Raw genomic sequence first — 16,672 nt, 5'->3', positions numbered from 1 at the left:
AGGTCGGCAGTCTTACCCATGATTGCGGTTTTGAGTAATGAACCAGGCTGGGAGTTTTTAAAAGCCTCAGGAATCTTTTGCAGGTGTTTAGAGTTAATTTGTTGATTCAGATGATTAGGTTAATAGCTCGTTTAGAGAACCTTTTCATGATATGCTAATTTTTTGAGATAGGAATTTTGGGTTTTCATGAGCTGTATGCCAAAATCATCAATATTAAAACAATAAAAGGCTTGAACTACTTCAGTTGTGTTGTAATGAATCTAAAATATATGAAAGTCTAATGTTTATCAGTACATTACAGAAAATAATGAACTTTATCACAATATGCTAATTTTTGGAAAAGGACCTGTATATACACACATATTTATTCAGGTTGAGGTGTTTCCTGGTATTGCACCACTGTGCTAGCAACTTTATTTGCTATTTAACTGACAATGACAACCAGCAGCAGTGTGCTTTCTAGTTCTTGAATGTCACTCCACAACTTGGATTCAATCCAACAGGCAACTATTCCACCATAAAACATCACAACAGATGCCTAATGTTTCCAAAAAGGTAATGTCATATTAAGGGTCAAATAGAAGCATTTGTGTGTTAGGAGTGAGTTAGACTAGGTATTACGTCTAGGGCCGCTGGATTGAATTCAGTCTATCCCAAAAGGGGAAGCTGATCACATGAATAGAGGAAAGCAGTGTGAACTCAAGCTGGCTTGCGTGGTTTTACCTCAGGAAGTCTCTCCATGGCATTATTGCAGGGTACTATCTATACCACAAACATAAATACAGACACACAGCACCACTGAGTCCAGACGTACAGTCACACAAAAAGTAAAACAGTAGAGCAATGCACAAAATAACACAAGGCATGAAGGGCAATATCCTTACTAAAAATAGTCAAGCATTACACATCAAAGCAATACATTACTCAGAACATGCAAACGAAACGTTTTCAAGCTCTATTTTTGGTATCAAATACCTGTTTAAATCCTAACCCTTTGATGCATAATGTTTGTTAAAGTGGACAGATCTTTAAAGGCTATTTTTAATCATTCATATACACTACTGGTCAAAAGTTTGGGGTTGGTGAGATGTTTTCCATATTAATTTCTTATGCTTATCAAGGCAGCATTTATTTGAATTAAAAGTAAAAATTGTGAAGCAATATTGTGAAGTAATATTACAATTGAAAATATATTCTGATTCTTATCTGGTACTCAGTAAAATATATGTAATAATAAATGTATTTTTGTCTATCACACCTGACACTATGCATTATTATGAGTATATTTGGTTTCAGTTGACTTATTAATTATATAAAAAAAATTGTATGTTAATAGTTAAAAAAAAGACATATTTCACTTATTGACAGTTCTTGTGTTTTTACCCTTGTTTTAATGTAATAGTTCATGCAACAAAGGGTTAATGTAAACCAACAACTGTGGCCTATGCAATCCACATCATTACTTTTATGCTTACCTGTATTACTGTGCCTGGCAAAGGGGTTTAGTGTGGCTTTGGCTTTAGACGTCCAGTTGGCTGTAGTGGAGCCAAACGAACTGGAGGAGAGGGATTTCCCCAGGTTATCGGAACTCACTTTCTTGGTATTATTAGTGGCAGTCTTGCTCCAGTCTGCAAAATATGGTCAAATGTTATTCATACATACCAGTTAGACAGGTGAATCCCATGCATAAAGATACAGCACAAGAAAAACCCAGGACGTTTCCATCTTAAATACAAGACAGACAACTTTCTAAAGAAAAGTTGTACGGGACTGGCATTCGAAAAAATTGACTACTTCACATTTAATTTGATCAGATTTAACTGTAAGTAAAGGCCAGCTAAGGCTTCTCATGGTCCTAAATTTTATTAACAATAGTTCTGTGAGGCATAAAAGCTCTCCAAAGCTGGGCTTTACTTAAAAACACATTCTGAGTGCAACAAAAGTCTCAGGAATTCAGCTAAAGATGTCGTAACAGCACAGTCCAATATGCCTATGAAAAAGAAATGATATAAAAAAATGAAGCAAAAATTTAAAAAGTATAAGCACAAAAGCAATGTGCAACAGGAGAAGTATACAATGCTAATTTTAACTAAATTATGTGGGCTTTACTTCATGGAATGTGATTGAATACATAATTCTTCCTCATGGTAGTTGACCAAAAAAATCCACAAAGAAACATAATTAATAATACTAACTAAATTCACCTGAGTTATCTGCCAAGCGGAACTTTCCACAGCACAAGTACCTCCTCCATTGCTTCTGTACATTTTCTTTCAGGGCACAGTGGAACACAAATATGAATAATCCTGTTGAAAAACCAAATTACACTCCTTAATCTTTTCTGATTACAAACCCACAAACTATTTTCAAATGAGTAGTCGCATTTCACGCTTACTAATCAACAAACAATCTCAAAGTGACCTCTAGTGGATGCACAAGAGTACAATAAAAAGCCACGTCCCCTACTGGCCGAAATAGCTCAGTTGGGAGAGCGTTAGACTGAAGATCTAAAGGTCCCTGGTTCGATCCCGGGTTTCGGCAAAATACGGTGCTACTATAAGCAGCTTTTTAATGTTATTATCTCTAAGGGCAAAATTTGAATTTGTAACTGTATCAACATTTGAATTTTATTATAAAAGTAAATGTACTTTTTTTTAAATAAAAAATATTTTTTCATGTATTTACAACAAATAAGGTTTTTAAATGCCAACAAAATTCACTTTTTTTTTACAAGTATTTTTACATATTAAAGAAGGTAAAACTTTTGACAAGTATTTATACGTATTAAAGAAGGTAAAACTTTTGACAACTATTTATACGTATTAAAGAAGGTAAAAATACTTTATGTAAAAATAGGAAACGCATAATATGAAAGATATGATGACCAGCATCAACTGATTCCATGGAGTCTTTAAATGTACCGGATAGTGTAAATATGATGATATAAACCAACCTTGTAGCGAGTTGAAAATGGAGAAGAGGTACATGAAGGCCAGGCTGACTGGACCCCAGGCGAAAAAAGCAAAGCCCCAGGTCATGCCCAGCAAGAAAGTCAGGCTGACGACACTGCGCAGGTTACGCAAGATCTCCTCTCGAAGTGTTCGGTTGCTGCGCTTGCCGTTACGCCCGCAGATCTGGATCATGACCACGATGAACATGGCAACATTCATCAGGAAGATCATGGAAAAGTAGCCCACGCATGTCACGTAGAATACCACTGGACTATGAATCCAACAGCTACAGAAGGAAAGACCAGGAAAACCAACAGAATGAGAATAAGGAACTAAAATAGGCTACTTCTTTCACAGATATAAAATAATGGTTGGTCAGTTGGAATTTCTTCGACCAAACTTACAATTCTGTGCCCTGTCCATTCTCTCCTTTTCCATAATAATTTTTTCCATAAGAATTTTTGCCCACAGCCAACACAATGCCAACAATTGAAGCAGGGACACCTGAAAACGCAGTCAGAACTTCTTACTATTATGTTCAACACTTCTTCAGAGTGATCTTATACTATATTGAACACTGGATACAAAAAAAATCCTGGCAAACAACTATCAAAAGGGAAAAACTACTTAAAGTAGCACTTACCCCATCCCACCAGACAAAACTTAAGGATGTATCGCCGTATGTAGGTGTTGAAGACCTTGACCAAGGCAATGTACATGTGGATGGATTCTAAGCCCATCCAGGTGAAGGAAGTGAGAAGGAAAAAGTGCAGAAAAACAGCCACTGTCACACACAACCCCTCAATGTCGTACGAGGCCAACCAGCCATCCAGAAGAAACACCATGTTGAGGAAGAGCAGTGATGTGCTGAGATTCATCAGGATCTTAGAGGGATAGTCTCGCCGCAGCTTCCTATAGATTTATTTCAAAGAAAACAATGAGTCTTTCCAATTCAATTGCACCTTTAGCCATTTACACCATCATTCTGAAGTTTGGGATTTGTCCGATTTTTTCATCTTTTTTAAAGAAAACATGCTAAATGCATTTAATTGTTCAAAAATACAGTAAAACAGCAATATTCTGAAATATTTATTGCAATTTAAAATACTTTTTCTATTTTTCATATATTCTAAAATGTAATTTATCCTTGGTATGACAAAGCAAAACTTTCATTAGCCGTTACGCCAGGTTTCAGTGTCACATGATACATGTTCAAAACATGTTCAAAAGAAGAACGGCTTTTTTTAGACGTTTTTTTGTAACAAAGTTTTTACTTTCACTTTTAATCAGTTTAATAATTTAATATGTCCTTGCTGAAGAGTAGAAGTATTTTTTCCCCAAATCAGAATAATTTACTTAGAATCAAGGGTGCAGCCTAAACTGTACAGTGAGTTGGGCAGAGCTAAAGACATTCTTTGAGAAAACATCTGAATTTTAATAGTTGTTAATGGAAAGCCAAATGTATCATTTCACAACGTGCCATTAAAAACATGTTTAAATATGTAGGTAAGAAAACTTAACTAGCTGTAACTTTTTTCCATTACGAAGAGGCATAGATCAAAGATGCAATATTTTTCTTCTCTAGTCAGATGCTGAAGGACACTCACTCAAAAGCGATGTAGGTGAGAAGTGTTGCTGCAGAAAAAATGGCTGAAATGCCACAGCCAATGTAGGTAATGAAGGTGAGAACCCTGTTGTTCTCCTCATCGATCTGTGCAGAAGCTCCAGAGATGTCCTAAAAGACAAAAGTGAGGTTAATCAATAAACATTAGACAATAAACAAAGAAATTAATAGTTAAAAAAGCTGTTTTATTCTGTTATTGCTGTTTAATTATACCTGTGAATAAAACAATGCCACTGGTATCTTTTGTATAATGGTATATTTACTGTAAATGACACACTGGTGCAACATGAACAAAGTGCAGCTAATAATATAACCGTGCAAAGTCTTGATAGCTTCAATTCCACTAGGGCTGCAACGATTCCTCGAGTAACTCGAGTAACTCGATTACAAAAAAATATCGAGGCAAATTCCTCTGCCTCGAAGCCTCTTTTAAATAATTTTAAAGCTCACATCACGTTCTTTCGCAATTCTTATTTTTTGTATGACACAACGCGCTTACGTCACCCAAAAAGCGGAAGGAGACGCAAGTCGTTAGTGGTGTTTTGATTTGAGAGCGCGGGCAGCAAAATGGAAGATGGGAGCGGTAACAGTGAGCAAAGAGAAGACTCAAACAAGAGAAAACGACAGAATGTCCAAGGTTTGGGATCATTTCAAATTGAAAAGTAAAGAGAACGCCGTGGTGTGTGTATATTGCAAGATCGAGCTAGCATACCACAACAGCACGTCGTCCATGCTACAGCATCTAAACAGAAAGCATCCACTCTACTCAAAGACCGGAGGACCGTCACCCGAGACAAGGTAATAAATTCAATGTAGCGTTAAATCAATGTGATTGCTAGTCGAGAGGAAGGCTGTTAAATAATGTACGTTAATTATGTAAGGGATAAACCACAACGGCCAGTGCAATTTAATGAAAATATACCGCACGACGTTGTGATGTGTGATGCGGTCACGACGTGCCGTGGAGGTGTGGTATATTTTCATAGAATTGCACTGGCCGTCATGGTTTATCCCTTACATAATAAACGTACATTATTTAACAGCTGTGGTATAAGGCAACTAACCAATGGAAACAATTTACTGTCAAAAAAGTTGTGAATGGCTTTTACGATGAAACATACTATATACTTTCAGGGCTAGATTACAGCATGACCCATACACAAAATAAATATATCTGAAATATATTTTTTGGAATATATGCAAATATTCGAAATTGGCCCAATAAATATATTTCAGAATATATTTCAAAATGATAAATATAAGTGAACAACAATGCAAATATATTTCAGATATATAGTGAAAACATATTTCTTTTGTGTATGGGGAAACCTGTTGTGCATTTTAATAAGCTAAATTGCTTTTCCTCTTTTTCTCCCTCTCAGCACTTCACAACGGAGTATGGACAGCTTTGTTCACCCAGCTCAGTCATGCACTGTTCAAATGTTGAAGTTTGAATAAATATTTTTTTTTTTTGAGAAATAAAAGCCAAATGCTTGATCATTTTACAGCCACATCATTTTCGTTATGCATTATTTGTTTTGGTTGTTTAAAAACACAAAAAAAGTTTTTATCCGATTACTCGATTAATCGATCGATTAAGTGCTGGATTAATCGATTACAAAAAGAATCGATAGCTGCAGCCCTAAATTCCACATTACAGTGAAGCTTCTTAATTAGCTATTTGCCAACTATTTGGCCCTGTCTGTTTCAGGGATGGTTAGCCACTCTAGATGACATATATGACGCATCAACGTCGCTTCAGTCTGCCATATTGGCTTAATACATGAAACCGCACTGTTGGGTCATTTTGTTGCCAATCCCACAAATCTCACCATTAGAATGCCAAAGTGTGTGAGGTGATTACACAAGCAGACGGTCCTGTTGCTGTTGGACTCCGGACTGACCTCGCAGCCTTCACTGTTCCAGCCCCCTGCGCGATCTAATGGAGAAAAATGGATATTATATGAATACTGTAAGTCTATACGTACAGCCTCCTATGGGACTGTTTTAATGCTTTAACAGTGGCAAAATAAATCATTTATTTTACCCTCATTTTGGAGGCTGAAATCCCAAAACACACAAAGACGCTTTGGATCTCTCTGGAGGACAAACAGACACATGTGTTAGACACCATTGTTCCAGTTATCTTGGACAAATAATATTTTGGAAGAAAATGACTGCTTTGAAACCTCATTGGCGGGAAGGTTAAACTAATAAAATGAATGGCTACTGTAATTACTCCCAAACAATATATCACCAAAACCAAATACATTACATTTTCAAGAAATCAAAAAAGCTGAATACCTGGTACTCCAGATGGGCAATCTCTATTTTGACAGGATCCTGCAGGTTTTTGATTGTGAAGTTGCCAACACTGCTAGCCACTACATAGCTGTTCAAGGACATTCCGTTACTTTGTCGATGCTGTGAAGACATGAAACAGACTGTCAGGACAAAGCTGCTCATCTCGGTTTTAGGGAGATTTAGACACATAAAAATTATACCTCAATTTGTGTAAGTATGGACAGAATATATCACATTTGTTAGCTATTAGTAAGTGACCAAAGATGCATTGAAGGAATAAGAAACATATCATTAGATACATATGTTAATTAAAATTCAGGACATACAGTTCACATGTTTGGGTGATTTTTTTTTTTTTTGATTTTTAAAATATATTTTTACTAAGTTTTAAAAAGCTCATCAAGGCTGCATTTTTTGATCACAATATAATAAGAACAGTAATATTGTGAAATATTATTATAATTAAAAATAACTTTTCTATTTTAATACATTTTAAAATGCTCCATGATGGCAAAGCTGAATTTTCAGCAGTCATTCCAGTCTTCAGTGTCACATGACATTTCAGAAATAAGTCTAATATACTGATTAGGTGCTTAAGAAACTGTGATATACTTTTTCACTATTCTTTAAATAATACATTTTAAAAGAACAGCATTTATTTAAAATATCAATATTTTGTAACAAACCTTTGATCAATTTAACACATTCTTGCTTAATAAAAGTATTAATTTCTTTAAAAAAAATCTTAATGACCCCAAACAAGTTTAAATGGTAGTGTATGTTTAATGCACAATTTAGAGTTTATTCTGAGAAGTTGCACAGAGAAAACGTCCAGAGATTCATTACCGTACCATGAATGATCCAAAGTGCTATTAACAGAAATATCAATGACAGTTGTCAATATTATATTGTTCTTCAGTCCTTTAAATAAAGCCATATTTTAATACGAGAATGAACCACAGAATACTTAATTTTGAGAAAAATGTACAATGAAAAAAGCTAAATTGGTTCATTGTTACCTGAAAGAGTCCTGTCTTGCTGAAGAATATGAAGTTTATTCTCGACACACTTTGTGAATTACTCAAGTTCTGCAGTAGTGTTGGAGGTAGAGTGACCACAGCCAAAGCATTCTGGGCTTCTGACTCAAAATCAATCTGTGGAGAAAAACTTACTTATATATAATACCATAATGTGTGTATTAAGGGTACAAGAGCTGCATTTGAAGAGGTCACTGCGCCCTCTGCCAGAATAAAGTGGTAATGAATCCAGGTAGACTAACCAACGATGCATTCTTGGAGATATAAAAATGGTTAAGACTGGCCTGAAACAGGGTCTTCAGGTGACAATCTAAACTGTTGGTAGGCCAATTTGCATTTTTTATTCTTTAAAATCTCTTAAATAATTTCAATGATTAAGTTAAACTTCAACTAGAAACATATAAAATGGCACAAAAATAGAATTTAAACTTGAGTATGCTAAAAATACAGAAAATCCACTTAAATACTTGCAAAAATATACATTCTGACACTCATGCCCTGAGAAGAGAGAAATGTGTCATTGTCTGAGTCATTCTTAAACTGTACAATGTTGCTCTTTCCTCCCACAACTTTCCAGGAAACGTTGGCTCTTAATCAATGGGTGCAACCTCTGGGCATGGTCCATACACCTCACCTCTCATTACAGTGCTTTAATTGCTAAAGATTACTTAAAAACTTTACTGCTAAAATGTTTGGCCAGCCAAAAATACAGCTAAAATGTTTGGGCAGCCTTCCTGAGGAAGTCTTAAGCAAATTGTGTGTGCAGTACATGTTCAAATATACATGCATAACCAGAAATAGACCCCATCAAGCAAAAAAAAACAAAAACAAAAAAACACTCACACCCTTGTATAAAGACATGTCAAATGTCACATCAAAACACATGAAGCAGAGAGGTGAGCATTTTTTGATGGACATTTACCTGAGGGTCCGTTGTGTTTTTGGCTATATATGCACTGAAAGTGGTCCCATTAAAATTGCTGATATTGAGAGCAGAAACTCCAACAGCCAGATATTTGGATGTGATGGTTAGTAAGGGTCCATCAAACTCAATCTTCTGTACCAGTTTATCCACTGCTTTGAGAGCTCTGATCATGTCAATACAAAAACAAGAGGCTCAGATGAGAAGGTTAAAAAAGACTTCCAGACTGGACATACAAGACGACCCTTCATTGAAACCGAAAACATTTGGATGGATAAGATACAGACATTTCTGAGAGATTCAAGCAATAAATAAAAAAGAAATATTTCAAATAAAAAGTAGTGAGAAAAATGGAATATTGAACCATATATAGCTATTTAAAACTATAAAACTGAAAATAAAGGGAATAATTTCCACAGAAGTTGATACAGCGTAAGAAATCTTAGACTTACTGACTATAAACAGACAATTGTTAAAATGATGCCACACTCTTAAAAATAAAGGTTCTTTATTGGCATCAATGGTTCCACAAAGAACCTTTACCATTCCACAAAAGGATTTTACAGTGGACAATGTTCTTTAGATTATTAAAATGTTCTTCACGCTAAGAAAAAAAGAACTGGTCACTGAAAGGTTCTGGAACCTTTATTTTTAAGAGTGCAGATGACAACTGGACATTTGATGTTTAGTCAAGACATTTAATTAAATGCATTCAACTCCAAAACTTCATGCAAACTGTTGCCTTCATTTTATAACTTTCGACAACTCTTCATGTTCGAGTGTACAGGTAATAGCACATACGTCTCTGAGGATTCCTTTTGAGCGACCTCTGAGCTGATCATGACGTTGGAGATGATAGTGACCACAGTGTTGGCCAGGGTGGCGTTGATTTTGGCTATGTTCACAAGCTCATTCACCTTGAAGACAACCTGTGTCACCTCCTCCTTAGAGAGCTCATTATTGGATATGTCAGCGAGCTGCACAGCCACTTCCATTGCATTCTCTGGCGAATTCAAAATAAGAATGATTAAATTTGGTTTTGATGTCAGAGTAATGTGTGCAATGTGGATCAGAACCTACCTTGTGAAACCGAAATGCTTGTTATATTAGTGCAGTTTCCACGGTCCGGGCGGGCCCAATATGATGTATAATTATACTGGCTAATCATGCTAAAGAGTGGAAAAACAGATGCAAAATATTAAATAGACTTTTCTAACACCTCTGCTTAAACATGATTACTGGCTGTAACTGCTTCAATTAGTAATTCATTCCCATTTGTATCTAGATCAGAAGCTATCAGCATTTACTCACCAAGTCCTGGATGCGTTTTGCTCTTTGTAAGGGAAACAGGGGACATATTGGGTGACAGTGGGTCTGCTCTCTGGCCATCTGTAGTGGAATGGGAACTCCTCGGCTTGGCAGTTTTCTGAGGTAATACAAACACAGAAACTAAATTAAAAGGATTAACTTATAAATGTTTCTTTAAAAAGGAGCCATGCTTCTGAAATTTCCATCCTTCCTTAAAAGGAGTAGAGTTCTTTTTTCTCATTAAAAAGTTTAACTCTTAAGACATGAATAATCCTTTTGAAAATATGTTTAAAATCACATTATGGCTTTGACAACCAAAACCTGCTTGCTTGATGCAGCAAGGTATCAGTGTTCAAGAAAAACACCATTTCATATTTTAAAAGGTGATCACAATAATTATGAAGAATTGATATTAATGCTTTTTTCTTTAGCAGTTTGCAAGTATAGAGCTACTGAAATTGAACAATATGGAGCATGCCATACCCATTAAGTTCACAGTCACACCGTCCAATATCAAGCCATTTCCAATTGCAGGGGCACTTCTCAATATGTTCTCAATATCTGGTTCTGCCAGACTTGCATCAGTGGTATTCTTATACACCAGCAGGGCCATGTAGGTTTGTCTGAGAAGAATGTAACATCACATCATATCTTAGACATCAAAAATGCTGAAAACAAAATATTGGGAAATATTAATTGACAAAATAGTAACAGTCTGCAAATGTTGTACCTTATAGTTGTGGCCCTTGAGAGAACAGTGTTAGATTGGAGACTAAAAATGGGATGAGAGTGAGATTGCGAACAATAATCATTAAATAAAGTAAAGAGATGTTTATTTACACCAAGTTATATAAAATTTATAATAGTACCTGACACTATCAACATAAACTCTGTAGATCCAGTTTTGAAATGTTTGATTGAGCTGTAAAAACCACAGAAATGGATTGGTAAGCAGTAGCATGTTTAGAAAGAATTCAAAATTAATAAAATGATCAGTTACCTTAATATCTATTATTGGATATTAAGGTAACAGTGAAACAAAACAAATAAATAAATGAATGAATATACATGTACCCATTGAGATATCATCGTCTTAGCATCCCGGTCTGGGGTGTTTGCTTGTTCATCAATAACCACTAGGGATATTCTGTAGAAAATATCCTCTGTAAAAGGAGAATATGGTACTTTTTTAGTTATCAATCAAAACACACTTTGCTTAATTCACTTTTTTTCTGTGTTGCATAGCAGTAGTTATGTAATAGTAATAAAATATATATCTTAGTCATTAGCAATTTTGAAACAAATGTGTTCTCAAGATAGGTCTTCTAATTCAAATTGATCCCAAGTGTTGTTAAAACTAATTTAGTATAGAAGATCTTGCAGTAAAAAAAATCCTGGTTTTCAGATCTACTGCTATGCTGCACTTCTATCACAAGATGGCTCTCATGTATCTTGAGTTGTTAGTGCTGGACTACTTTATAATGCTTAACTACACCATGCCAAGACTTTCTTAGGAGACTCCTAATAAAAAAACAAAATGTAAAAACTTATTTCCACAAATTGAAAATATGAGAAAGCTTCCTTAGATAACATTGTAGTTTTACTCTGCACTCCAGGTAGTCTCTCAAAATCATCAGAGTGAACATTATTGAAAGTCAGGCTGAACAGTTCAGTGTAAAATAAATCATTAAATAAAGCAGTCTCCTAAGAAGGAAGAATGATACAAATCTGGATAATTACAAGAGACCTATGCACTCAATTTGAGTGAGCAAGTAACTGCCAGTACATGAAGAGCGTAGAAACTCGGTGATTGTCAGAACTGGCTATTGTTAATATCTTACTAATTCTAGTAAATCACATGGAATCAAAAAAATTTAATTTGAACACCAAGAAGACTGATTTCCCCCCCAAATTGAACAACCATCATTCTATGATCACTTGCTCAGAAAGTCAAGATTCAGCAATAAAAGAAGCTATCTCTCTTTCTAAGGTCTAGATTGTTATTGGAAAACATACTGTTCCCGGTTGAAAGTCCACACAGACATGTAATATGAAAGGGAGCTTTACATGGACATGGGGCCAGTTCATGAGGGTCTGTAGTGGTCCCATTGGTGGCACTAGTATGCACAGATCCAAAACCGGCACTGACTCCGTTGGTTGGGGTGTCGACCGTGCCATTTGTGCGGACAAAAGACTGGCCATCAATAGCTAGAGACGGATGCGTCTCGCTATCTGTGGTGGCGGGCTGAACAACGATCGCATTGTGGCTATGACTGGAGGGGTTTGCTGATTCATTCTTGGCCCAAAATGGCCGCATTGTTGTTGAGGAGTGGACATGTTTAGTGTCCAGCAGGTCTTTACTGTGGCTGCTTGAGATGTCCATTGATTTTGAGGGTTGGATGACTGGAACGGAGGCAAGTTCTGATGGCATGCTGCTTGTAAAGGTGGAAAACTGATGAAAAGCAGGGTCTGGCAGGGTCTGAGATGAGAGATCTGCACCAGTTATAGTCATTTGCAAAGGAGCTGACAATGATTCAAATGTGTGTATATCTGTTCTAAACAATTCATAGTCTTGAATAGTGTTTGAATGGCTCACAGTGGTCACGTTTGCAAAATTACTATGTGAATCAACAGAGTCACGTGGGCTGTTTTTGTTAAATGACTTAGAGACTTCTGAGACATTTAGAGAAGATGTTGTGTTGAGAAACCATGTGGTAGTTGTGGCTTCAATGTATTTGTGGCTTGGACTTTCTCGACCATTTGCACCAGAAATAACAAATCCATCATGATAAACCTCTCCTTTAGACTGAGAAGCAAGGACATTGCCAGGGTCTATGAAGTTAGAAATGTCCATTGTCTCTGATTGATCCCTGAATTTGGTTTCATAAGGTGAGGCCTCATCTGGTCCATTCTTACTTATTGAATTGAACAAAATCGAGGGAAATATTTCAGTTGATGAAATTTGAGAACTCTCCCAATTGGCTTTGTAGTAGTCCAACCATGCTGATGTAATCATGCCATGTTCTGAGCCGAAGTCAAAAATGTTGTGGGAGGGCAAACTGAATGTGGGCAACACATCTATCTTCTCCACTTTCATTTGGGAATCTGAATTAAGGGGTGAAGACTGAGCACCTCTCCATTCGTCTGTCAGGGCCACAGCAGTACCGTATGGTAATTCTGAACTTGCGCGGACAGAAATATGAGGCATATGTGACAAGTCCCTCAGATCAGCCTCTGAAGGATTAACATCGCCTTGCCTGCTTAAGCCTCTGAAAAGGGTCTCTGGCAATCTGTTTACACGCGACGGCTCTAGCGCCAGAGGTGAATCTAATTTGGACTGGCTGCCCACTATTGACGTAGAAATGATGCCTGGATACACAGTGAGAACACTGCGAGTTGGGAATTGGCTGGAGTCAGCAGCTTGTGGGTTTTCAGAGAGGATGAATTGATTGTTCATTGAGGGTAAAACCAGGTCAGCGTTGTTTTTGGCATCAGAGATAAAGAGACTTTGGGCTGAGCCAGGTGTCAGAGATGGGTAAACATCAGTGTGAGGCGAAGAAGACAACAGACTCGGTCTGATGGCCTCTATCATTAAGGAGTCACTTTGAACCCCTGCAGTAGGCATCGAATTCAGGGGCTCAATAAGAGTGGCAGCGCTGCGGGTTGAATCCATAAGCAGTCCAGCCACCGGCTCGACACTATGAGAAGAAGCGAGAGAGGAGATAACAAGTGTCTCTGTTGTAAGGGAATAGCTGCCTTGCGGAACGCGAGGGCTCGCTGCCAAAGGCTCTATGAGTAAAATAGTTTGATCAGGGAGATTGTTGAAAGAGCTCTGTTGGGAGGTTGATGAAAAATAGGAAGGGGTGGTATCAGTAAGACTGAACTCAGGTTCTCTAAAACTTGTCCTGCCATAACCCTCTACTAAAGTCTCCACCTGGTCATGAGCAACCATTGTGGGCTCGACTATGGACTTTTTCTGACCGAGATGCACCTCTTTAAAGGTGTTCTCGATGGCAGTTGCCTCCGAGAGGCCCCAAGGCAAAGTGCTTGTTAGCTTTATATCCACAAGTTGTGTGGGCGACCGCTCTGGCCATTCTGCTGTTTGGTCAGAGAGACTCTTGAGCTCAAGCTGGATCATTTGCACACCTGTTCCTCCCGGAGACATGGTGGGAGATGGGATAAGTGTCCAGCTGCCGTATGTCTCCTGCTGCTCAGAGACCTGTGCCAGCTCTGACATAGCCCAGGGTAAACTAAGGTCTGACTGACTGTGTAAATGTTCCTGTTTGCTAACAGCCTGTCTCATAGGTCCAAAAGTCGTGGTGTTGACAGTAGGCACACTTTCTACCTCTAAGAAAGACGTATTATGGGGGATGACAGTGGCCAAGCTTTCATCCAGGGAGTAGGTGGAATCAAAGTTGAACAGGCTGAAGACTTCATCATCCAAGTCAATGTCGTAAAAAAACACCTCCGGGCCAAAACCAGATGGGTACTCCGGTATCTCCGTGCTGTTCTTGTCACTATCGCTCAGGACCAGTTGGGGAGCTAGTGGCTTGTTCTTACGATTACTGTGTGATGGCACCTGGAAAGACTCAAATTCTTCACTCTGATTGTGAGCGTCTGATTGCCACGGAGGCTTCACCTGGGAATAGGCTGGCCTCATGCTTGTAGAGTCTGTTTTCTTGGCAAGGGGGGCCACTGTGGATGTTTTCGGCAAGTGGGATTCATTCGTCATGCTTATTGTCGGTTGTGCAGGCGGCTTAGTCAGATGGATGGCGGGACGTTTGTGTGGTCGAGTCACGGCAGCCTCAACTTTCTTCCTCACGGGCCAGATGAGGGGTGTGGAGATGAAGCCGAGTGATGTTTTGGGGCCCCGGGGTGCAGGAGCAACAAGAGGCCTAGCAGGGGGAGAGCTAGTGGACGGAGTCTCAGCATGAGGAGTAAACCGCAGTAGTGACCACAAAAATGCAGCCCTCTCTTTTTCTGCTCCAGCTCAATTATTTAGCAGAGGATCCCGGATTTGGTAAAAATGAAGAGATCAGAACAGGCTATTATTTATCTTTGCAGATATACAGTACACCATACAACAGAACAATATACTGGAAAAACAACCTGGAAAAAAAAAAACATTCTAAAAAACAATATAGAAGTTAGCACAATGACTGTTTGAAATAAAGCACAAACATAATCCAGTCATTAACACATTGCTGGTGACTGTGAAAGAAGCATGAAACACAGGATTTCAGTAAATCTGTCTGGAAAGCAATGCTAATGTTAGGGCAGAGTAAAGGATAGAAAGATAATATTAGCATCATAAATAAGCCATTAATTATAAAATAGATTATATTGGAGTACACAGAGTGCTATGCACAAAGTAAAAGAATAAGAATGGTAGTTAATTTTGAAATGTAGCTTTGCTAAAAGCAAGAGAACAGTAGAGAACTGTTGGTTGGCTGCCAGGAAAGTTGAACACATTTAGGGAATTTAAGAATATGCAATGAAAGAGAAGACCGAAGGTAAGTGTTTAAAGACAGCTAAGACTTGAAAAAAATACAAAAAGCTTTCAAGATTTTGACAGATACATACAGGAGGTAGAAGTCAAGTCCAAAGTGAAAACAAAACAACAACAAAAAAACAAGCTAATCACAGTACACACTTGACAAATTAGAGTAAGAATAGTGTTTATTTATACAATTAATTCTGAAAATTCTAATATTCCATAAGAATACAAAACATGCATAAAAAATAGGTATGAGGCCTTTCATCTGCACCCAGAAAATTTCAGAGCAATTAACCAATCGTTTTAATTCCCATTCCCATTTAAACAAGCTAGCAGTTCCCATTCTGCCCATACAAATGAAAGTTTAGCAGTGACATCCCCTGGTAAGCACAAGCAAGCCATTTATGGCATGAGATAACAGGTTTGGCTTACCATTGGTTTTGCGGTTGGACAGAGGTGAGTTAGTAGCAGCAGCTGCAGATGAATGAATGGATTAAATGACTGATGAATGGGTAAATGAACACACATAGAGTAAAGCTATGCATGAGGACATGAGACAAGGGTCCATATACTGCCATGCTAATTTTTTCTGTTTATTGGCCATTTTTGTTTATTTTTATCTATGTTGGGCAATTCAAGGTCTCTGTCAAAACAATGTTGAACTATGTTATCCAAATGATTTTTTTTATATATTGCAGGTAACAGCACATTAAGTGTCCAAATGCTACAAACATTTCACATATATCTAGTCTTACAGTACATCAAATCTGTTAAAATAATTAGGTCTTGGAAACATACAATCAAATGGATGTAAAAGCAGATTCTAGACAATTCTGAGTAATTTAGCTAATAAAATTGGCATTTGATAATACATCTTTTGTAGAAGTGATGTCTTACCAGGGTTGAAGGGTGGCGGGTTAGATTGAATTAAAGGTGATGTAGTTGGTGCTAATGATGGCACACACAGACATGTTATAGGTTTGGTTAGTAAGGCAATATGAAACATAGCATACATGTATATTAATGGCT

At 37.4% G+C, this 16,672-nt stretch overlaps 1 protein-coding gene across 3 annotated transcripts in view; it reads right to left on the bottom strand.

Moving 5' to 3' along the window:
* Positions 1-16,672, bottom strand: part of LOC306879806 (adhesion G-protein coupled receptor G6-like) — a 40,667-nt gene that overhangs the window by 6,479 nt on the left and 17,516 nt on the right. The window contains exons 10-29 of one of the 3 annotated variants that reach the window (XM_079432999.1): positions 16,541-16,591; positions 16,076-16,117; positions 11,221-11,309; positions 11,016-11,068; positions 10,877-10,918; positions 10,630-10,769; positions 10,150-10,264; positions 9,919-10,007; positions 9,640-9,841; positions 8,839-9,004; positions 7,899-8,033; positions 6,880-6,999; positions 6,623-6,674; positions 6,408-6,514; positions 4,559-4,686; positions 3,595-3,863; positions 3,356-3,455; positions 2,954-3,237; positions 2,205-2,306; positions 1,476-1,628 (exon numbers count right to left, since the gene is read on the bottom strand). In XM_079432999.1, the coding sequence (XP_079289125.1) occupies positions 1,476-1,628; positions 2,205-2,306; positions 2,954-3,237; positions 3,356-3,455; positions 3,595-3,863; positions 4,559-4,686; positions 6,408-6,514; positions 6,623-6,674; positions 6,880-6,999; positions 7,899-8,033; positions 8,839-9,004; positions 9,640-9,841; positions 9,919-10,007; positions 10,150-10,264; positions 10,630-10,769; positions 10,877-10,918; positions 11,016-11,068; positions 11,221-11,309; positions 16,076-16,117; positions 16,541-16,591 (2,439 nt within the window). Of the gene's footprint in view, positions 1-723; positions 763-1,475; positions 1,629-2,204; positions 2,307-2,953; positions 3,238-3,355; positions 3,456-3,594; positions 3,864-4,558; positions 4,687-6,407; positions 6,515-6,622; positions 6,675-6,879; positions 7,000-7,898; positions 8,034-8,838; positions 9,005-9,639; positions 9,842-9,918; positions 10,008-10,149; positions 10,265-10,629; positions 10,770-10,876; positions 10,919-11,015; positions 11,069-11,220; positions 11,310-16,075; positions 16,118-16,540; positions 16,592-16,672 lie in introns of all 3 variants that reach the window. The other 2 variants (XM_079433001.1, XM_079433000.1) reach the window with 2 other exon arrangements.

The sequence above is a fragment of the Barbus barbus genome, assembly GCF_936440315.1.
Source record: "Barbus barbus genome assembly, chromosome: 14".
NCBI classification, from domain to species: Eukaryota; Metazoa; Chordata; class Actinopteri; order Cypriniformes; family Cyprinidae; genus Barbus; species Barbus barbus.
This window is presented reverse-complemented; position numbering and strand designations above follow the sequence as displayed.